Below are 24,257 nucleotides of genomic sequence, written 5' to 3'. Positions count from 1 at the left end.
GCTCCAGCTGGAAAAGATGCAGTGAGGTGCTGGACTGGATATTCTGAGATGGCATGAAGAGGAGAGTTAGGCATATTTGAGAGGAATAATAGGAGCGCTGGGGGTGGGGAAATAAGGGGAGAAGAGATCCAACTTGAAGGAGTGGGGATTGGTGGTTAACAAAAAGGAGAAGCAGAACATAAGTCAATTCAATTCAACACTCTTTGTTGAGCACCCAATCCTATTTGTGCCAGAAAAGTGAGCAAAGTTGAGTGAGATACAGGCTCCATAGTCAAGACCTTCCGTAAGTGGAGGAGACAGGATACAGACTAGCATCACAGAGAGGATCTGTTCAGCCCCAGACTAGAAATTCAGTAAGAGCACAGGAAGGACAGATTTATTCTGGCTTGAGCATTTGGAACCATTTCATGGAAGAGCCAGCGTTTGGGGTAGGTCTGAGGATTTTACTGGCCTGAGATAGGTAGGAGGCAGAAGGATAGGCACAGTGCAGGATGAAGGTGGGTAAGATTAGAGTCCAGAGGTGAGGAGGGGAAGGGAAAGTGGCAGAGAATGAAGACATGCCTATAGAGTAGAGGGTTAGAAGGATGGGAAATCATGATGTTACCTTCTGGAATGGATTTTCTTCTTCAACACCAAATGTTCTCCTTAGCCTCCAAAGAGACCCAGCCCCTGTAGTGGGGTAGAAAGAGTGAGTATGGGAAAGGGTACCGAGGAGAGGATCTGAGTCTTTGAGAATCTGGCCACTGGGGGGGCTAGTGGTCAAGAAATTTTTTTCTGCATCTTGCCTCTTCTCTTGCCCAAATGCTGCCCCAGCCCATCGTGTGACTTTCAGATGTGAATCAGGTGGGAGTAAGAAGAGAAGCATGATTTTGGAGCTCAGATTATGTCTTAGGGTATCCCAAACATCAGCAACAGAAAAACATGGGGAACGGAACCTTTAGAGGAAATGGAGGGCCTGGAATTCTGGTTCACATGGTCTATGAAATTTATTGTAAGAAAGACTGCGTCTGTATTTCATGAAATAATCATAGGCTCCTCTTGTCCACAACTTCCTCTAAAAGGACAGGTGAAGTGCCCAATTCTCAAATTTCTTCCTATGCAACATCAACCCTTGCAGTATGGACGCCAAGGTCAGAGGTGCTCTCTGAGCAATGAATTCTGAGACCTGGTTAAAAAGGAGAAGGAGAACCTTTGCAAATATTTGTGAAAGGCGTAAGTCTCTTGTTACAAAGTTGAAATGGCCTTTCTGTTTCAGGAATGGAATTTCTGTTTCAGGAATTAGGGGAGAGGACAAATGCAGACAGAGGCAGTCACACTGACGGCAAGTGCTGCACACGTAAGAAGCCCTTCAAAGCAGCGAGAGCTTCACATTTCAGAGAAGGGAAACAGGCACTGATATTCATAGAGGCTTAGAGAAAATGAGAGGTTCCTGGGTCAGTGTCAACACAGACGGTTACAAAGTGAGGGAAGGGCTTCCAGCCTCCACTTCCTCTTGGCTTTTAGAGCCTGCCTGTACTGCTGGAAGTTCATCTGCGAGACCTCTGCAGCTGGAGTTTAGGAGATTTATACACTTTGTGTGTGTGTGTGTGTCTGTCTGTCTTATTTACTACTAACCACAGACAAGTAGGAACATGGTGACAATCAAATCAGGAGGCAGAAGTTTTGGATTTTATTTTTGCTAATAGTCTTATTCATCTTTGAGTACTTTCTATTTCTAGGATTCAGTTTCTTTATCTGGAAAATAAGGGCTTTGAAGTCCTCAGTAGTTCTTCAACATTTGGAGATCATGAACTTCTTTAAAAATCTGAAGAAATATTTGTACCTTCTTTCCAGAAAAAAAAAACGGAAAAAAGAATTACACCCTGACTAAATTGAATGTAATTTCAGGAAGGAATTTCACAGGCCATTTTCAGGGCTATCATACAGAGCCGTAGAAATTGTGCACTACATAATTATGTAGGGTAGATCGATACAATTCCAACAGGGCATAATTCACACAGGCTGTGACATAAAGGACATCCCTTCGGAGGTATGCAAAGAGATGGGCCTCTTCATGGCAGTTCCTGGCTAAGAACTCTGGCCAAATGAGCGCTAAGGTTCTCTATGGATCTGCATGTCTCTAATTCCACAAATGCCGTTATTGTTATCAGCAACCCCACATTAGTCAGCTCATGTGCATAACAAAATATAATGGACAGGGAAGCTTACACAGAGAAATTGATTTTCTCACAGTTTTGGAGCTAGAAGGCCAAGTGCCAGTAGATTTGTTTTCTCCTGAGGCCTCAGGCCTCTCTCCTTAGTTGGCAGTTGGTCACCTTCTCTCTCTGTCCTCACATGACCTTTTTCTCCGTGCCCACACATTCCTAGCGTTTCTTTCTCTTATAAGGTCACCAATTCTATTGGATTGGGACTCCACTTTTATGACCTCATTTAATGTTAACTCTCTCTTTAAGGGTCCTGTCTCCAACACCAGTCACATTGGGGGTTAGAACTTCAACATATAAATATTGGGAGGATACAGTACCGTCTGTAACAAACCCCAAGTAAGAAACCATTGCAAAGAGTGATAGTGAACTAGATGAATCAAGACCTCTCACATCCCCTCCATGTAAAAAACAAAACAAACAAAACACAACTAAGCCTATCAAAAATCAGAATAAAATATGGTGCTGCTTTTAAACATGGGAGTTAATTGATAATTGATAATCAAAATCTATCTGCTGATGTTCTTATCAAAGGGAACACTTTCACAGAGGTTTATTTAGTAGTCAAAGAAAAAAAAAAAACCTCCAGAAAACTTGATGTTATAAAAATAAATGAGCTTTGTTTGGAATCAATCATTGAGTGTTGTACATACTGGGTTAGGGAATGAATTAGGAGAGAAGAAATTATAAAAAACAAACAAACCTATAAATATTTTCAGTTTTTGCTTTCTTTTGGGGCATGCGTGTAATCATCTTCGTATGACGTAATTCAAGCTACCTAAAGTCTCTCCCACATCTGGCAAGTGGGGGTGGGGGCAGCTGGGGGTTGCTATATCTGCTCTTCCCATTGTTCCTTTCACTGTAGTGGGAGAGAGGGGGCTGAGGAGAAAAGGCCAAGCGTTTCTTGTAGTCGTGTAAGTTTATTACGGTTCCCCCAGTGCCACATTTAGTAACCACCACTTGCTGAGTAAGTAACTCCCCAAGCAACAACCATCCTACACCCACCCCTCAACCCCCTAGTCCCAGCAGGAGCTAAATAAGCGAGATGGTCAAGGAGAAGAGAATAAAACAATGTGCTGGATGTTGTTATTCCTGAAGCTTCTCCTTGCCTCTGTGGCGGTTTCATTTACTTAGCCCTGAGTCAAGCCTATTGGTTTGTGGTATTACAGACCCTCCAAGAATACGCAGCACCACCGATCACACACTGCCCTTTTGTCCTTTTCTCTCTCGAGGCACTGACCTTTCGCTGTCCTTCTGAACACCAACAAGGTATGCATTTTAGGAAATCACAAGCCCGATGACTCCCTCTATGATGCTTTACTCCCACACAGACACGCTTCCTTAGATGAACTACCTCACCTTCTGCCTCAATTAGGCTAAGATATAAGCTGCTGCAAACTTACGCCGTCCAACCTTCTTCTACTACCCGCCCCTTGTGAATTCTCTGCTTGATTCCTAGGGAATCTGCCGTAAATATCTTGTTATCTACACTCATTTGCTTGAAATTAACAGGTGGGTGGTTGGCCAAGCAGGGAGGAGAGAGGTACAGCAGGGAAAGTAAGTAGCGGGTACAAGCATGCCAGCGGGTATTATTATTCCCAAGTTGTGCAGCTTGTGAGCCTTAGTTTCTATTATAAAAAAAAACACAAAACAAAACAAAAAAAAACACCCCCTCAGACTCTGCATGAGATAAGTCTATGGTAAAGTGAGTTGCCTAATGTCTTGCAATGAATGCTACAGCTGAGAATTAAAGTCCAGATGTTTCCATTTCTAATACAGGATGGCAAGACATATCAACCACCGCATATTAAATCTTTGGAACTCATATGCCATGGATATCCTTCTCCATTGGTTTAAAATTTGATTTAAAGGGACAAAAGTATAGTCTTTCTTCTGGTATAAATTTTCAAAAGCCTTTTTATTTTCTTCGGCTCCACTTACATACACTTTTTTTTTGGTCTTCACTCTCTTTTCCTATAGCTTAAAAACAAGCTCTATGGTTGTTATTGATGGCATTGCTGGTATATCAAAGATCTCTTGTGGAATGCTGTTTCCAGGATTTTCACTGAGAGGATCAAGAGTCGGGGGCATTTTCCTGGTATTTAATTTCCAGGTTAAGCAGTACTTCTTAAACTTATAACTGATTTTGTCAGGATACTGGTTTTGCAGTAAAGACTGGCACTCTCAGGAAATCAGTACCTTCTCTATTCAGAAAATAGTGGCAAGAATGGTGTCCATGTTCTGGGAACTCACTCTGACCTACAAAGGGAAGGGAGCAACTCCTGAGATAAAGAGAGCTTGGTTGTCGTTTGTGACAGGAACACAGGCAATAAACCTATTTTTTTTTCATATTTCCTGAGACCAACAACTTTATGAACAGTTGCAAGTTATCTGAACATGGAATGTATTGTGGATTTTCCACTAATTTAATGTAACCCTAGGTTGCCTTTCCCATTTTCAGGTAATGAACAGAAACTGTGTTTAATCTCTGAAGTGTAAATTGCCCAAGCACTACGTAATAGAGATCCATACCTGATGCAAATGCTTTGGACGTTGTTTAATTCTAGTACATATAATTGAAAGTTGTTTATATGAAAACATAGAATTTTTGGCTTTAAATATTGCACAAGATAGCACAAGAGACGTATAAATTGTCACCTAGTAGTCCACACTCTGAAGCAATCATTTGAATGTCATTTGTTTTATTTCATTACAGAGCAAGCATTTTGACATGTGTCTTGGGTAACTTGTGATGAACATGTTATTTTAAAAAAGAGAATTACAGAGAAGAATTTGATCACAGTTCTCTTTCCGAAAATATCCCTCTAATATTCAATTATATACAGAAAGTGATATTTAAGGGTATAGAATTATTTTTCTAAGCACACATATGAATTTATATTTAAGAGAAAGATATTATCTCATTTAATTGATAAAATGAGAGTTCACTTAATTTTTTCAGTCACAAATATAGTGGGGTTTCTTGGTAATTATTTCAACTGTTATCACATTGTGGGCAGAAGATATGGAATGAAGTTATTGATTTTTCAGTATTTGTTCATGATTCTAATACATGGTCACACTTTTTGCATCATGTTCCATATATTAAGGATGGGACTCACTAATTGTTCTATTCAGGGTTTCAAATATGTCCATTATTTCTGGTCTGTTTATTTGGCTTTTTAAACTAACTATACTTCCTACTTTTTTCCAGTTTATCCTATCAGTTTTAACAAGAAGGATGTAGTGATTCAATAAATAGTTAAGCTCTTGACATATGCCAAGCATTGTTGTAGGTCCTAGAATCACCAGTGATCAAAGAAACAAAAACACCTACCCCCATGGAACATACATTTTGGTGGGGTATTTGATCATGGATTTGTCATTTTTTCAGTCTATCAATATGTGCTTTATATATTCTGAAGCTTTGTTATTAGATGCATACTAATTCATGACTGTTGTATCTCCCAGGTGACTTGTTTTTCTCAGGATATAATAATGTTTTGGGTGATAAAGTGTATTTTGTCTGATTGTAATATTTCCATATCTGTTTTAGTTTGGTTAACATTTTCCAATGATATTAGTTAGAATGTTGATTTGAGGATATGGTAGCTATGCTTCTCTGGGTCATCCACAGCACCAGGTTGCTTTTCTCTTGTTGCCAAGCCATACTTCCTTGGGCCACCAACCAGTTCAAGCTTTTCTACTCATATGTGAGAGAAAGAACCTTCGGTCTTGTTTAAGCATAGTTATATGGTTTTGGTTAAAAAAAAACAAAAACAAAACACAGTATCTTAGTTAAAAAAATATACCTAACAAATGTTAACCAAAACAAACAAACAAACAAAAACTCAAAAATGACAGCAGATATGCTGGTGTCCTCCTTCACATGGCTGGAGTTGGCTCATCACTACATCCACATTCCAGAAAAGGGAGAAAGAGGAAGTAGAATGCAAACAGAAAAAAACAAGCATCACCTTCTTAAGGTGTGACTTGGAAGTTGCACACTTCATTTGTATAACATTTAGCAACAGGATGGTAAAGTGATTTAGACAGTAGATTCAGTAGATAGGTGACTTGGGTTCAAATCTTGTCTCTATGTGAGTATGAGCAAGTCACAATTTGTGCCTCCTTTTTCCCAGTTGTAAAAGAGATGATAATAATACCTAGCTTATAAGTATTAGGAAAATGTTGGTTATTATTCTTGTTTTAAAGCCACCACAAACAAGTTGGTAGTGGTAGGGGCAGTAGTAGCAGAGACAATATGCTTACTTAGATTTAGCCATGTCATACCAGTTCCTTTTACTCGCTGTTACCTCTTGAACATCACTCCTATTCTCTGGGCTTATTTCCTTTATTCTGAAATATGTCCTTCAGTTTTTTTCCCAGTGATAGTCTATGAGTGGTAAGCTTTCTCAACCTTTCTTTATCTGAAAATGCTTAGATTTGCCTCCACTCGTAAATGATTTGCCCAGATAAATAAATCTAGACTTTTTTTTTTTTTTTTTCAACACAAAGCTATCATATTCATTGTTCTGTGGGCTCTACCTAAAAGTAATGTGTTGATTTTAAGGTTTTGATTTCAGTTTTGGTGATTTGGGGTTTTGTTATGATGAACGAAGGTGTGGATATTTGTTTTGGTTGCTTAGGCTCAGTTAGTATAAGAATTCATATTACTTAAATCTGAAAAATTATCTCTTCGAATATTGCCCTTTCCTGTTTTCTCTATTTTATTCTAATTAGAATTTCTAATAGTTATATGTTGGCTCTTTCATTTATCATTCATTATTTTAAATCTATTCCTTCTAAATGTTTTTCCCTCTGTGCTATATTTTAGGAACTTTCCTTAGTTCTGTCTTCCAGTTCATTAAGCCTTTCTTCAGCTACATCTACATAATCTATCCACTAATTAAAAATAAACAAAAAAAATCATTGACTGTTTTACATTTCCAAAAGATTTTGTTCTCTCATAAGTCTGCTCATCACCACAATACTTTTTCTTCTTCTCTGTGGTTTCTATAATTTATTCATTTCGTCATTTCAACCATATTTATTTTGGCAATTTCTTTCAGATTGTTCTATTATCTCACATTCTTGGGTTCCTGATTCTTGCATTGTTGAGTCTATTAACTGTCTCTCATGATAGATTATCTTCTTACTGGATTACTATTTTTCTTATAATCTTATTTTATTCTGATGTTGCCACAGGAACCATGCATGCCTCACTCTAGAGTAATATTCTAGAGGAATATTCCAGCTTAATCTTACATTGAAATTCTATGTGATATTAAACAAGTCATTCTCTGTATCTCAATTTCTCTAACACTCTTAGGTTTTCTTCTGAGTATCCAACTCTCTTTCTCTCATCCATAATAGCTCCCAAAGAGGAATGGCCTTGTCTTTTCAAGAGAGAGAAGAGTAGTTCTGCTTTCTGTCTCAGGATTTTCAAGACACATATTTTTACTTAAGGGGATTCAGATTTATTTATGTTCAGTCCACGAGGATTCCCTGCTAGGAGGTAAAGTACAATAGGACAAGCCAATCAGCATACTCTTCCTATAGCAATAAGCTCTTCAGCAGTGAAAAATGCCCTCTTAGATCACAGGAACAGCAGCTGTGTAGGTGTTGCTAATGAAAAAAAAAACAAAACAAAACAAAAAATACTTTGATATTTAAAATAGAAACATAAAATTGTTAACATGTCTAGAGACAACTTGTACTGCATGCAGTAATGAAAAATGAAGTTGTGGTGTAACAATGCTGGATACATTTTATAGAAGTCTAAGATTTCTCACCTCCATGTATGAGTTTTTAGTAAACAGGACTGTGATATAATTTTTATAGCATCTAGGAATTGGGTTTGAGCCTCAAGATAAGGCCAAGAGATCACATTTAAGTAAATGCAGAAATAAAAGACAAAGGAAAATTTAAAAAGAAAATTCCATCAGTATCACATATAAATTTGAAAAGGAACTTAGAGGTTATATACTCCCCTTTTCTCACTGCAAGATATCAACTTCACGGTCTCTAAAAGGCATATACTGCTTGAATATTTCCTATTATGGAGCACTCACTGCCTTCAGAGGCATCCCTTCCAATTTGGTAACGGCTCTAAATGTTGAAAAATTCCTTCTTATAATAAGATGCTTGCATATTTTGCAAATTTTTTGATATGTACCAGGGCTGCCAAAAGAATGTATACACATGACTTGTATTCATCTTTTGTTATCAGTGTATATTGCATATTACAATCTTAATACAGTTTTCCTTTCTTAAAATGTGGATACATTTTTTGGCACTACATACACACACACACACAGACACACAGAAAGAGAGAGAGAGAGAGAGAGAGGTATTATGCACATTTTAAGAAAAAATGTTTTAAAATTGTAATACTCAATATATACCAATAACAAAAGATGAATACAAGTCACATTTGACTTCTGCAATTACAAGAGATGCTCAAAGTGGTTACCATCAGCGTCTAGACACTTCTGATTATGGCAAACTACTGCTTGAGCAACATTGACCAAAGTGTCCATTTGTATACATTTTTTGGCACCTCCAGTGTGTGTGTGTGTGTGTACGAAACATTCTCTCCTACAGTAATTAAATGTTTTTGAATACTGTTCTACAAACATCCATTCAATGTCTCATATTGTCATATTTGCCTGGTATTGTGCTAAGTTTGAAATAGAGTATTGTGGTCTCCATTTTACTGATGAGAAAACATTAGTTTTAAGAGGCTAAGTAAATTGCCCATGATCACACAGCTAGTAAATAATGGAGCAGGGATTTGAACTTAAGCTCTCTAGCCCTAGAACCAGGCCCCGTTTCCCTTACATGATTCCTTTGTAAATCATGTATGTGAGCAAGGTATAAACCCAAATGATAATAGGATGTGACAAGTGTTAACATAAGGTAGGAAAGAACAGCTAATTCTGCCCAACCAGATTGCAAATAGTTGATTTTGAAGATAGAGATATCACCAATGCCAAAATATTGCTATTTTAGTGTTTCCTCTATTTTAAGAAAAGCCTATTCCTCCTGCTATGAATGAACTTACATTTTTGTAACCCCCTGACGTCACCATCAGTTTTGGAAAGTGCTCATTCTTTAATAACTCTGAGAAATGCCCTTATTACCCATCTTGCAAACGTTTTTGGAGCTAGTTTGATAACACTTTCTACCTTCTGTTTGGGGAACATTCATCTCATTCCCCTCCCAGATTTCTCGGCTAAGTGAATTTAAGACTACATAGTATTAAGGGTAAAGTGATGAGCTATTTTAATTCTCTGTCCCTTTACCTTAGAAGATGTGTTCTTCATGGAATTGTGAGTGAGATACGCACTTGAATAAAATGGATGCTTGAACTCTGATGTTCCTAGAATTAAATGATAGTCTGATGAATTGAATCCAATGGGTATTTTAGTATCTGCAAAGTAATTACATGGGAGACATTAAACAAAGGAAAACTCCTGGTGATGCCACAATTTAACTTTTTAAAATTTACATGGCATTTATTTGACATCTCTGAATATGGCAACCCTGTCATTAGAAATAAAGGCTATTGCTTCCAACATGCAAGTTTCCTCTCTTCTCCTCCCTTCCTCTCTCTGCACTTCCCCTCTCACCTCTCTTCCCCTCCCTTCCTCCTTTCTTTCCATTTCTTTTTTGTTCCTTTCCTTCCCTTTACTTTCATTGCCTTTCCTTATCCAATGAAACAACTTGTTTTTGAGTTGAAAGAAAAAGTTGACCCCTTTCTGAGATTCTCATTCTTTAACAATCTAAGTGACAAGTGACAGCTAAATTTAAAGCTGGCCTCCCTTAGGAAGCTCTCTTGTGATGATTCCACCCCGCATGGATAATCCCCTTACTTTACACTACCCTTTTTCTACCAATGGATATCATTCAAGGCCAGGTTCATGATAAGGAACCTGAACATTTACAACATTCTTTTCAAATATGTCTTCTCCTTTAACCATCAGAACAATCCTATGAGGTAGAGAGTATTCATAATAATACTACTGAGGAAATAGGCTCAGTGAGTTTAAAGTAACTTGCTCAAGGTCATATGGCCAATAAATAGAGGACCAGGATTTGAACTCTAGTCCTTTGACACTCAACGCACATGTCACCTTGTCTATGAATCCCTCCTGATAGTCCCTCATCTCCCTGCAGTGGATTAATTTCACCCTCTACTATTTTGTATGCTTTGTTTATACCTTTACTCTAGCGTTTATCACATTGTATTTGGGAAGCTGTACATATGGGTGGAGTTTATGGTTTGTTTTGTTTTTTTCCTTTCTGCCTTTCTATATAGTTTTTAAGGCCTTAAATCTCCTTTTTCGTTCCTGAATCCCCTAGACTTCACCTGGTGCCTTGCTCATAGTGAGCATAAATTTCACGAAGTAGATAAATTGAGGCACTAAAGTAATGGTTTCTTCCTGTATTAGGTAGAACCTAGTTCAGATGTACATTCACCATAACCTTAAAAAGTTCGTGAATAAAAAAGAAATACTATTGAAAACTATTAAAATATTTACAAGGCATGTCTTTTCGGGGAAAGTGTAAATGATTAGAATTTATTGTTTATTTGTGAGATGAAAGTAAGAAAATAAAGAGATGGGGAAGAGAGGTAGCCCTTCCAGATCCCAAAGCCAACTGAGACGGTGAGAGTTCCACTCTACACTGGGAAATGATCTTTTATACAACATCGCTGGGGTTTGGTAGCCCATGTTATCTGGTCCTGGGACCACGGTGAGCTTGCTTGTTTTAGAGTTGGCTTGATGGTTGTTTGTGGGAAGGATGTGAAGAAGCTGCTTCTCTTTCTGCAAAATATGGGCAAAGAGAATCAATGAGTCAGGTAACCTGGAGTGACTTTTCAGTCTATGTTTTGGAATTGCAGAGGGAACTTTCCGTTTACTCACTCCTCTTGAGACTTGTATAAACAAGAAGAGAACATTCCCTGCAGGAATGACTTTCAAGCAGTCATCTTGCAAGTAGCCCTCAAGGATAAGAAGAGGATAGTAGTAGCAGTAGCAGTGTAATATAATAGTAATGACTGGTACATGGCAAACGATCAGTAAATGTGACTAATAATAATTTCTGATCATTAACGGTCTGCCAGGCACTGTTATACATACTTTACAGACATTAACTTTCTAAATGCTCACGACAAACTTGCTAGATAGATAATATGATTATTCTCATTTTATAGATGGAGATGCTGAAATACAAAGGGGCTGCAGAACTGGTTAACATTTTCCCAGCAGCTAACAAGCAGATTCAGGATTTGGTCCTAGGCAGTCAAGCGCCAGAGCCCCAAATACAAATCTGTGTGTCCTCCAATCTTTGATTTGATAATTATCCTATGAACATACAAGTGATACTATTATTTTTGTTATTGTATAACAATCATTTATTTGGTTTGCATCCTTAAAACTGGGTAAAGATCTATATGATGCTGAGGATGGGAAGTTTAGATCTTTAATATCCAATGTCAGCCTAGTGAAGACTAACAGGGGTTAAAATGCCCGAATCTCTCTACAAGGAACTGACTGAATCCTGTCCTTGAATAAAAGGACAGTTTGCTTCCATGATAAAATAATTTTACTTAGACTTTGAAGGAAGTGGGTTAAGGTTTACACAGAAACATTTCATATTTTTTCTTATTCTTGAAGGAATGTGTGAAATGCTAAGGAAATATATCTCCTAGCGCCATTGATCAAATGCTAGACATTTGGAAAATTTCCTGGGGAGATTTTTTGCAGCATCCATACTCCTGATATCCCCATTTCAGCCACAAGGAGGACAAAAGAATAACTATAGATGTTTATAAGAAGGTGAAGTTAAAGGGACAGAAGCAATATCTACATTCTCTACGCTGTAAAATTATGTGAGGCTGGCTTTGTCTTTTAAAAATAAAATGCATGGAGGAGTGATGCTTAAAAGAATAAAGCTTCTCTTTTATAGTCCCCCATGGAAAATATAATCAAAATCTGCTTTTTGCAGGATGGCTTTCTTAAATAAATAAGCAGAAGGATGAATTATATGGCTATAAATAAATCTACTGACATATAATAAAGCAAAGTTTGACTGTTTTATGGTGTCACTGGAACCTTTGGATATATTTATAGTCATGTTAACAGTCACCTGTATTTTTTTCAGGACTTTTATTTCATTTCACATTATGAGAGTTTAGTTGTTTGTTTTCATTTTTGTTTCTGTTTTTTTTTTTTTTTTTTCCTTCTTCCTCCTAAACGTTCCTTTGGAATGCTGCATAGAGAGAGAGTGAGAATTTCAATAGTCCGTATTTGGGGAAAGAGGGCCCTTATCTAAGATCTTAGGGTTTATACAGACACAGACCGCTCTGGTGCTTTCTGTGTCTGTGTGGTCATATTAGATGCCCGAATGACAAACAACTTGACAGGTGTCTCCTGCTGGCAGTGAAGTAGAAAGTCAGAGTCTATACACGTGAGAAAGGCTTGTGCAGAGACAAAATGTGTTGTGAGAGACCAACAGAGCAACTTCACGTTAGGCTCCTGGCACTTGACACAGCTAAGTACTATCACGAGGCTTATTGTAGAAGCCAAAAGTTTCCCCAGACTACGTCATAGCTGAGGTACAGACCAAGGCAAGACGAAGAGAGTCAGATGGGTAAGGATTCTCCTACCTCATCTTGGGACGATCTCCTGGGAGGTGAGGTGAAGGGCAGAGATTTAAAAACAAGGGAAGGAAATAGATAATATCACATTCTGAAGTCTGAAATAGTAGAGATACTCAGCTTTTAACCAGGCAGATCTAGTTACAGGGATTTTTAAAAACTGTATTCCATTCAGAAATTTAAGATTCCAGAGTATGGTTAGGTTTTCGTGGGTTTTTTCCAAGTGGAGCTACACATGTAAAATTATTTATACTTTTCAACTTTAAATCTGTGGTGAGCATAACATTTCTAAATTTATTTTCCTTCTTCTCTATCTTCAAAGTGGACTTGCCTCTTCATACTGTAGCTGTACACTTCTTTCTAAGTGTTCTCACTCCAGGGACCCACTAGAGAAGACAACTCAGGAGGAAAGAGGGAAGCTTTTTGATGGTAGAGCAAGTGATGATGAATCCTTCAGCCAGAACTCTAGCTTCAGGCAGTGTTTAGAGGTATTGCTTGAGCTAAACATCTAAAAATATATATTTAATATGGCAGCCTAATATCAACTCTAATGGAAATGGGAATTAGAAAAAAAGAATCCAAGTAGGAATGTGTTGACTAGAGGAAGAGACAGGAGGGATAAGAAGACAAAAAAGAAATCAACAATGTGTTAAATTGGAGAAGGACGTGCCTTTTATCAGGATAACTGCAGGTTATCTCTTTGGAATGAAAGAAGAAAAATAAGCCAGACTTACATTTGTCCTATGATAAGTCTTCTCAGTATTCAACTGGGTCCCCAAATGGAATCAGCCTTACAAGAATTCACAGCTACTTCTTTTGACATGTGGCAAAGAGTAAATAAATAAATTATAAGTATGACAAGTAAAATGAATATCTCCAGCTGTGACGCACCAGCAGCATTTCCAGATTTTCTACTGCATTAAGGATTTAGTCTCACTTTGTTGCCTAGCAGAGAAGTAATTGGAAGGTCCATGAAAGCGTCCCATGCTTCCTCGGGACAGAGTCAAAAACAGAGTCTTCAACACTCAGTGCCAGTTTGGGAAAGAAGAACAATATTACGTGGATAGGTGGTCAAGTCATCAACTCTGGGAATTCATGCCTCTGGCAATCCTTGTCACTGAAGCCAGATGAATGCATCAGTGAAACTAATGGTATAGGAACATCTGAATATGAGATTGGCAATTGATTCGTTGTATTCATTCATTCAGCAAATATTTACTGAGCTTCTACTATGTGCTACCCACTCTTCCACACACAGAAAATATGGGAGGTGATAAGACAAAGGCCAGCTTTCAGAGAGCTTACAATTTTTTAGGGAGATAGACTGTCAACACATACAGATAAATGATTTCAGAAAGTGGAGAATGTTATGAAAGAAATAGAACAAGGTAATGGGATAAAGTGGTTTTCAGGAGTGTGATGGCTATCTTTAGATGAAGGCCAGAGAGAGAGCCTCTGAGGAGGTGAAATCTGAAATAAGCCAATAATGGGAAAATCTTAGAGAAAGGTCTTTTGAACAAGAGAGGCCAGCAAGTATAAAGGTTTGGGGTTAGGAAAGAACTTGACCCATTCAAAAAGCAGAATGAGGGTCTGGGAAACTGGAGGGTAGGTACTAAGGGGTCATCTGGGAGAAGACGGAGTTGGAGAATTGGGCATAAGCCAGGTTATCTAAGTCCCTGTAAGCCACGATACAGAGTTAGAATAAGTCCAAAGTACAGTGGGACTCCATCTGGAGGACTAAAGGAGCAGTTGGCTTGAATGGGAATTGTTTACCTTAATGGAGGATGCTTAGGATAAGAGCTTTTTCCCCTGACTTTTCTTCTAACAATAACATAAGACCCTAAATATCTATTTAACCTTCTTGGAGTTTTAGCTTGTTTTTCTATTGAGCCAAGAGTACCGCCACTCTTTGTCAGGTGCTATGCCAGATGCTGTGTATATGTTATCTCCTTTAAAACTCCCAAGAACCTCATGAGGGAGGGCGTTAACCATATTTTACAGAGCAAGAAACAGGTTTAAATCGGGTCTCCATAAACTACTCTTCTTGCTTGCTGTGGTGTTCCTGGGTACATATTGCTAGTTTAAGACACCACGTTTGTGGGTTGCCAACCAAGGGCATGAAAGATGTTGAATGAGATCCACTCCCTCAGAGGCTGTGGATCACCTGTGGGTCCCCTGTGGATCCCATCCCCTGTGGATCCCCTTATAGCTGAGAGCCAGAGCAGTTGGGATAACTGCACCATTTACCATAAACAGCATGGACCTTTAGGAGAACACTAATTGCAGAACCAGAATACCAAATCACCACCATAAATTCTGAAAGGGACTTAGCATTGACCTAGAAGACAAATCCCCCCTGGGTTTGGTATCCTTATTTGTTAGAAAGGCATATGATGCTAACTTCCTCTGTTTCTTTGGGGTGTCCCAAGGGTGAATAGCACTAAATAGGACTGTCTTAATACCTGTAATTTACACCCAGCAAATGTCATATAGTGTGTATGATATGATTTAACCAGTAAGTATTATTTATTCTACCCCCCTTTCGAAAAAAAATGTAATGAGCTTTTTAACCAAGGTGAGTGTGAAGGAGGGAGTCAAAGCTAGCAAGCCTCTGGGTCTAGGAGGGCTGCCTGTTGGGTCTGTGCCTCCAGCTTATCATGTGGAGTGGGAAGAAGGGGGGTGGTGGTGGTGAGGAGGCCACCTGTCCAGAATGTCACCGTTCTCTGGCAGAACCCTGGTCAGCTTCCTCCTGGAGACACAGATGGCCACGACAGGCGCACCAGCCTCTTTCTGCCCCTCCTGCTCTCCCCTGCAGGTTCAGCCTGGAGGTAAAAGCTGTGTTCTCTTTGATGCCCAGCGCCCTGGAAGCTCAGGGGATTCACCCACCTGGGGTATGTTTCTGAGGCCAGTCTTGGACAGGTTGCCCCTCCTCTTTCACCAGCAGACGCAGCCCTCATCCCTTCTAAAGTTCTTTGACCAGGACTGCCGGCCTGAGGGCACTAACCACTGGGTCCTGAATTTCAACAGCGTCCTGTCCATGGGAATGGAAGCTACCTTCTCCAAGGTTCTCCAGCCACCAAACCCCTCACCCTCTGGAGTCCCAGGACCGCCTCTCCGCATTCACTTTCGAGGACTAGGACTTGGGTTCCAGCCATTCGCCCCTCCGGTGGGGCCGTGTGCGTCTTAACTCCCAAAGAGGCTCAGCCCAGAGAGTGGCTGCGTGGCGCTGACCGTGGTGCTGACCTCCAGGCCCGGAGGAGTGTGCGGGTGGCACCACCGTGTGAAGCCGCTCCAGCAACCCTGCTGACTCCAGGGGTTTATTTTTATTTCTATCTGGGGCTTCTTCAGCCTTAGCCGCCGCCTGCATTTTTCTCCTCGAATTGTAAAAGGTACTTTAATTGTGCGAGATTGGCTCAATGTGCCTGGGAGAGAAGGAAAGGGTGATAAAAAGGTGCAGTGTCAGTGTCCGTCTGTCCGTCTCTCTCTCTCTCTCTTTCACACACACACACACACACACACACACACACACACACACACACACACTCTCTCACTCACACGCCCGCGCTCACTCTGCTGGGAGAGAACTGAGCGCGGCATGGGGTGGGGGGCGGTGTGCGCTGGGAGGCCGGCGAGGGTGTAGACGAGGGAGCGGAGCGTGTACTTGAATGGGGAGGGCCGGGATTCCGGTGGCTCCGGCCCCTCCTTCCTCCTGAGCCAGCCAGTCCCTCGGCAGAGCGCTCGGGCTGCACTGATTTGCTCTCAGGAGTGCGCTATTTGCATATGACTTGCCCATTTGTGAATTTGGTTCCCCAACTCCTCGCTTCACTTCACCTGTGCCTCCCCGTTCCGAGCACTTTGCAGGCGCCCTCCCGCCTCTCGGCCACCTCTGCCGCCTGCGGGCACCTCCTCTCACGCTCTCCCGGCTCGCCCACCCACCTCTCTCTGCCCTGTGCCACGTTGGTTTGGGTGGCTGCTCCGCGCTGGGTTCCTCCTCCTCTCCTCTTTCCCTCCGGTCCTTGTTCTCTTCCTCTGGCTGCTGCTGCTACTGCTTTTCGTCCAGTTGGGAAACCCGGGTCGCCGGCGGCGGCTCCGTGGCGCTCTTCCAGAACGTGCAGGGTTAACAGCCTCCTCCGCGCCCTCCTCCGAGACTCGGAGAAACACTCCAAGAACTCTCCCACCTGCAGCCCCCTTTGGCTTGGCGGTTCTGCATTGCATCGCATGGAAGTGGAGAAAGAAAAAAAAAATGTTCAAACTGCTTGGATGTTGGGATAAACTAACCTGAACCTACTTGGGTCTCCTGCTGCCTTCTCCTCTTCCTTCATTTCCACCTTTCCTGTGTGGCTTTCCTGGAGTGTGCAGTGAAGTCATCAGATCTGAGGTGCCCAGGGAAGCCTCAGTGGGCCTCCCCTGACATGTGTGGCATTCCGGGGCTCCCTCGGAGGGTTGCTGTACTTAGGTGGACTTCGGCATCCTAAATTTAAGCCCCGGGAAAGAGGGGCTTTTGCCTTCTATCTTACTATTTTTTAATAGTATTTTTTTAACTGATTCACCACCTGTCTTGACAGCGCTTATTTCTTCCCTCTTTCCAAAATTCCAGCAAGTCTTCCTCCTGCTATGATGGGCCCCTGGGCATCATGAACTTCTTTATTCCTCACTGGCTGGAATTCAAACTGCCCATCTGTAGTGGTCCAGTGCATTGACCATGCACCTGAGAATCCATGCAAGACGGAGCCCTCCTCGCCAGCCGGCCTGGACGCTTGGGATCTGGTCCCTCTTCTGGGGATGTATCATCAGCTCTGTGTGGAGTTCCTCTAATGTAGCTTCCTCCTCCTCCTCTTCCTCGCCGGGGTCTCACTCTCAGCACGAGCACCATTTCCATGGCAGCAAGCATCACTCAGTGCCTATTTCTATCTATCGCTCCCCTGTTTCTCTGCGAGGAGGGCACGGTGGGTCTCTCTGCTCTTTATCCTTTTAATGGGGCATAGCAATTCCTTAACCCACTCGCCTTTCAGGTAATGTCAATGGTGGGGAGAGAAAAAAAATTGAATTTAAAATGATGAAAAGTGTCGCATGTGCATGAAGGAAGAAAATGCCCAGTTTCCCCTTAAAGGCTAATGCTAATGTTTTCTGCCCCAGCACTCTCCACCCCCACCCCATTTTCTCTAATGGTCTCCCCACTCCTTAGCTCCCATATCCATAGCTGCACCAACACCACATTCTCCCCTTTGCAAGCTTCTACCTCTTTCACAGCCCCGACCCCCACCCATGATGACAGGCAACTTATCAGACAAGTCTCCCGGTGCTGCACTTTGAAAATTCATTCATTCACCTTGCTTTCACCCTTCTCTCCGATCTTGTTTGGGAGCTAGTCATGGGGAAATAACAAATAGCTGGAATCCTTAGGTCTTCAGACTAAAGTAGTCTGAACTGCTGGAAAGGGGCCTGTGTGGTAAAGATCAGGGGAGAGCAGCTGAGTGTAAGAAGGCAGAAAACATAAATAATAAGCAGTGGTCATTATTGTTTATTTGGGCAGCTTTACGTTTGTCCATATGTCTGATAGAGAAGCTGTCATAAAAACTGTACATCTAATATTTCTAAGCAGTATATAGACAAGCAAAGTCAATTTATAATTTACCCCAGTGTAAATTATAGTAACTTTGATTCCACTATTTATGCACATGTTATTTCAATTAAAGGTAGCATGGGTGGGTTTGTTCACACCATACAAGTCTGGTGTGTTTTGCTCCAAACCCTTCTTGCGTAGCTATTGAAGGAAGAGATCTATGGCTTTTAAAAATATATTCAGCGCTGTGCAGGCTCCCTGAGAAAGGGGGATGTCTGCCTCCAAGGTAGGAGCTTGTTCTAAAGAAGAGGGCTTCATTATTTGTTTACTATGCACTCTACTCTGATGGCGGGGAGAGTAGGAATCACAGAGCCCAACGGCAGGAGCAGCCCTCCAGGGAGCCACGTGAGTGAACTACACCAGAGGGCCCCTGCCCTAGCTTGTATTTTGAAGACCTGTAACACGCAGACCCCAGTGGGAACTTCAGTTCTTCCTACTGCCTCCCTCCCTCCGTGCTGTCTGTAATGTGAAGTTGGAAGCACATTGAGAAAATGCCAGCACGTACTCTGACTCTTTCTGGCTCTCTCTTTAAATTTCATTTGATGGAGTTGTCAAGCGGCTTAGAGCTTGCAAGGTTAGTGGAGGGGGTGGTTGGAAGGAGAGAATGCTTGATCTTGATCTGGTTGCAGTGTTCTCTGTGACTCCTGCTGAGTCTGGTTAGGCTTTCTTCAAGAGAAAGGAAGGAAAACCAAAACAAAACCGAGGAGAGGCAAGAACCACAGCCACCAAAAATGCAAAAGCAATTTCATTGAAATGGAAACTGTTAGCTCCTAAGGGATAGAGGGACTGAAATTGGGGGTAAGATTATAAAGATTGGGAAAGAAAAAGGGGGGGTGGGGGATGGAGGAAACCAGACAGACAATTACTAATAGCCATAATTAAATAGGAAACGCTCAACGATAATTAGCTAAATTTTGCTAATTAGTGTAAATGATCAGCAGGGAGATGAAGATTATGCATTAGATAGAGGTTTAGAGGCTGGCAGGATCTTGATGTTTTCTGTTCAGTATGTAAACAGTTAAAAGCAGCTACTAGTTAAGTGATGGAATTTGCAGAGCAGTACTTCCCAGGGGTTCCTAAATATCTCTCTCTCTCTCTCTCTCTCTCTCTCTCTCTCTCTCTCTCCCCCCCCCTCCATCTCTTCCTCTCTCCCTCTCTCCCTCCTTCCCTCCTAAAGGGGTAAAGGTGTTGAGCCTTGCACAGGTTAAACACAACTCTTCTTTATTAACTTCATTTCTTCAAGGATCAGTTTGCTCAGTACCCTCTAAATCTTTTGGACTGGTTCCCAGTCTGGTTTCTCATTAACCTGCATCTGATAAGATTCAGTATGATGGAAAAGGAGAACAAAGCAAGTAAATGACTAGAGACCCCAGAAAAGGCCCTCAGACCCACCGGAGCTAAAGGATGCAGTGAGCTCCAGGGTCTGCCTGGCTGAGATAAGAAAACTTATGAATTCAACTCTTCAATATCCTTTATCAACCCTGAAGTCCCATCCCACTGATTTGGGGCTTGGAGAATGAATGCATCTATATTAAGTAGGCTCTTTGAATAGTTAATGAATGTTTTCGAGCTCGAAATCAGGAGAAGCAGCAATCAAGAAGATGCCCCAACCTTTGGCTCCAATTCCACTTCCAAACCGTGACCCTTTGAGTCCTGGAAGGACCAGGAGACCCCTCAGCATTTTCCTAATGTGCCTTTCCTTCTTACTTGAAGTACACTTGCTTTCCCCTAGTCTAGGGCAAAGGCTTAGCTAACAGCAATTGTTTGAAAAACTCGTTTAGATGGAGGTGGCAGGAGGCACAGCCCCATGCTACTGAAGATGGTTGTTACTGGTAGTTTTCTGCCAACCTTATTCCAGAGTTTAATGCTGCAGTCTTGCTTGCCTGTGAAGAAGTCAGTGCCCTTCCTTCAGGTATAAAATGAGCACCAGAGGCTTGAATCCAAGAACTTTCTATGGACTCCAGAGAGGGTTTTGTTTGTTGTTTTTTTCTGCCTTTCTTCCCCTTGTCCATTTCCTGAGAAGCCAGAAGTCTGCAGAACTTCCATGGTAATCAGTGATCGCCACCATCATCCCCCAAAAGCATTCTGCCCTATAATGGGGTTCACACTAAGACAGGTAGAAGGACTGGAAATCCTCAGAACAGCTTTTACCCAGGCCTTAAAAACTGATGTGTAGATCTGCCTACAGTCTATCCCAGGGCAGCCTAGACAAGGCCAAGCTCCTCTATGAGTTGGGGAGACAAAGCCACACCTGCCTGGGGTACCCAAAATAGTTTCAGGTTAGGGTTGTCTGTCAGAAGAGAATTAACTCTCCTCCTACCTGGAACCTAGTCAGTTTTCCCCCCATTGTTCAATCCCTTCCCTGAGGTTCCCCGCTTTTGTGTGTGTGTGTGCTCTCTTCTATTCAGTAGTCCACATTTATTGAGCATTTACTATGTGGCAGGCTGTGTGCTATTTGCTAAGGATAGAAAACTAAATAAAACATTGTGCTGTTCAGCTAGGGATAGGGTCAGAAGTGTTTTTAATCATCTAAGTACTTCTATAATTTTAAAAAATAGCGGGGACAGGGTGGGGATCCAGATACCAAACTGAATTAGTTAATATAATATATAGACTTTATAAAACACAGATTTGCATTTTTCTGTTATTCAAAATATTTCTACAGGTATTTTTTCATCCTGGACTTTGGTACCACACTTAACTATCATGCTTATCATAACTCCAGGGAAGCTCGGTGGTATGGGACATACAAATATTAAAATGTATGTGTTTACCAGCCTTCAGTTTCATAAGGAAGTTTTGTGTATTCCCTCTTGCCCATCTTTATGAAGTCTAATGTATACCTGCCCAAACGATGCTTTCATACTTATAATTTAGAAAACAGGTTTCTCTAAGGATTCTAGGTGTAGTATGTGTCTTATATTTTATTCCCCATAATTCAGCAGACCTTCCTGACTTTAGGCATTTTGGGGAACTAGCTGAGAACATAGAACTTAACTTTAAGAGGGAGTACACCACAGTGTATTCAGAGGAAAATCTCTTGCTCAGAAACCAGGGTGTGTGAGTGTGTATGTGTGGAGGGGGGAAGCACATGTCTCCCTGAACGATCTAACAGCAGTGGTGGTGATCTCACGAATGGCACCTGAACTAGGAGTCTTTCTTGTAAGGAATTATGCTACTATTCATTGTCACAGACAACAGCCTCTTAAGTTTCTCTAGCCATGGGGCTTGTTTTGCTCTGATCTATTGAGTACTTTCTTCTGCTCAGCCAGCTGCTTTCTAACCACTTTCTCCCTTCCTTCTTGGGATTTGGTTTGCTGAATAATTCATAGTGTTGGTTGACAGATAAAATGATAAGATTTATATGTCTTTGGCCTTGGTGATGAATTAATTAAATTGCTTTCTCCTTTTCTCTCCTCTAGATGCATTGTTTTTCTTCTCTAAAATTTGCTGACAAGTGGTAGGACAGGAGATTAACTTGTTCTTAAAAGAGCGTGTTAGGAAGATTGTACTATCCTAGTATAAATTTCTTCAGGACTTTCAACATGGACCATTGGGTGGGGTAGAGGTGAGGACTGTCATAAGGAGAGGAGATGAGATAATTAAAACAATTCTTTTCAGGAAAAAAAAAATCCTTCAACAAACTGACTAATAGCTAATTCCATAGTAAGAATTTTATTCGTTATTGCTGATTTTGAATCTGGAAGGGGTAACATATTCTATTTTAGTAAATGAATTTACCAAATCTCAGAAAACTTTCTTTGCTGGGACCCTGGGTGATCCAGGATAGAAGCAAATTTCAGAAGATAAACCTTGAACTTATTCATACTTCCCTACGTGTATTAGTTTTAAAATCACAGGCTAGGTAGCTTAAACCACAGGAATATGTTTTCTTATATCTCTGAAGACTAGAAGTCCAAGATCAGGGTGTGGGCACATTTGGTTTCTTCTGAGATCTCTCTCCTTCGCTTATAGATTGATACCTTCTCATTGTGTCCTCACATGGTTTTCCTCTGTGTTCATACAACTCTGATGTGTCCTTGTGTATCTGAATTTGCTCTTCTTATAAGGACGTTGGTCAGATTGGATTAAGGCTCACCCAAATGTCTCATTTTAACTTAATCACCTCTTTAAAAGCACTATCTCCAAATACAGTCACAATCTGAAGGACTGGAGATTAGGGCTTCAACAGATGAATTTGGAGTGGGCACACGATTTAGCCCATAAATTGGGCTTCCACTTCTGCCTTCCCAGCCCAGACCCAGTCATTGGGAAAGAAGTAAAAATGTACTGTTCAGCGAATTGCTGTTGAACTCTCTATGGAAAAATAAAACTTTCAGTGGCAATGGTAGCAATTTACAAAATTGATAAGCTGGTGCCTTATCAAGAGGAAACATTTATATATCTGGAGAAAACAACACCCGTAGATTTAGGTAAGACTTGTTTGCTTTCCTCTCAGTTTATCTTATGTGACCGAGTCTATACCTTGATCTGCTTATAGACTTATTCTGTTTGACCACAGCCATGTGCTCTGCAAACAGACCCTAGAGTCCACACTGTAAGGCTCATTCCACTTAGGCCTGCTGCCATTCAGGGCAGACCTTCCTACCCTCCCACTGACTTCTTCCAGGACCTGCAGTTGCTCACTCGTTTCCTTTCCTCAAACACAGCACCAACTCCTTTCACAACTCATCCTTCAGCGAAGAAAAGCAGTTTAAATAAGTATAAATAACTACGTTTTTGGCGGTTGAAAAACACTTTTTTTTTTTTTTTATAAGTATCACTTTTATTTTTTTTCTGTTGGAATTTTATGTTTGGAAAGTTCATTTTAAAATATAAATATGAAGTAACTTGTCTACTTCATGTCATGGTCATGAGGTTTGGGTGAAATGATTGAGAAAATGTGTTGTGATTATAAAGAACTCGCTGTTATAAATCCTAAGCATCATATTTAACTCTGTGGGGAAAGGGGATGATTTTGTTTGTTTGTTTGTTTTTGTATTTGGATACTTCTGAAAAATATGATTTTGAGAATATTTGCAGATGAAGATATTCATTGCGATAATGGGATTCTAATGGGTGAGTGGGGACAGTCAATCACAAGATTTAGAGTTGGAGGAAAAAGTCTCAATCTTTTCCTGTCACTTAGGAACTTTGTGAACCTGGATAAATCACAAGACTTGCTAAGACTCAGTTTCTTTATCTTTAAAATGCGAATGGCGATACTAATACTTACCATACCTATGTCAAAGAATTATATGGGAAATTGAATAAGTCATGCTTTGTACATTGTAAACCACTGTGTACAGGTTAGATGTTTTATGAGAAATAGTTTAATGATAATGCTCTTTCAGTTCCTTGTACAAAATTGAGTTTAATTGTTGAATGTTTGCTGGTTGGTAGTTTAAGTTTAAAGAATGTGCATCGACTAGTTCTCATTTCCCGATCTGTAGCAACACTTTTGCCTCCAAGTGGTTATTTCATTTACTCATTCCTTTAGGGAAATGTGGGGGAGAAAACCTTAACATGTGTTTTCCTGTTTATGACACTGAGAGAAAATAACATGTGTGGTCAGCTTTTCCTTTGTGATAACATGTAAAAATCCATGCCAGGCAAATTTTAGCTTAGAATAACAAATTCTAACAAACCATTTAGAAGCACAGAGATCTACTGAAGTAAAAGGGGGAAGGCCTCCAAGAAATACTCTGAGACCATCTTGGAAGTTCAGAATTGAATCTCATTTCTAGAAACAGGTACAGGATTT

At 40.7% G+C, this 24,257-nt stretch overlaps 1 protein-coding gene and 1 long non-coding RNA gene across 44 annotated transcripts in view; one reads left to right on the top strand and one right to left on the bottom strand.

Moving 5' to 3' along the window:
• NRXN3 (neurexin 3) overlaps positions 1-24,257 on the top strand; it is a 1,514,302-nt gene that overhangs the window by 996,800 nt on the left and 493,245 nt on the right. For 2 of the 43 annotated variants that reach the window (XM_019731104.2, XM_019731101.2), the window contains exon 1: positions 16,571-17,816. The exons of 38 other annotated variants lie outside the window; for them this stretch is intronic. In XM_019731104.2, the coding sequence (XP_019586663.1) occupies positions 17,573-17,816 (244 nt within the window). In that variant the 5' untranslated portion in view covers positions 16,571-17,572. Of the gene's footprint in view, positions 1-16,570; positions 17,817-24,257 lie in introns of those variants that run through there. 3 more of the 43 variants (XM_019731102.2, XM_019731098.2, XM_019731099.2) reach the window with 3 other exon arrangements.
• On the bottom strand, positions 10,680-15,849 carry LOC141570522 (uncharacterized). The gene is made up of 3 exons (XR_012494581.1): positions 15,757-15,849; positions 13,605-13,683; positions 10,680-11,035 (listed from the first exon to the last, which is right to left on the bottom strand). It is a non-coding gene; the product is annotated as an uncharacterized LOC141570522 (long non-coding RNA).

This window comes from Rhinolophus sinicus, linkage group LG03, assembly GCF_036562045.2.
Source record: "Rhinolophus sinicus isolate RSC01 linkage group LG03, ASM3656204v1, whole genome shotgun sequence".
NCBI lineage: Eukaryota > Metazoa > Chordata > Mammalia > Chiroptera > Rhinolophidae > Rhinolophus > Rhinolophus sinicus.
The sequence above is the reverse complement of the archived record's forward strand: the minus strand, read 5'-3'. Positions and strand labels throughout refer to the sequence as shown.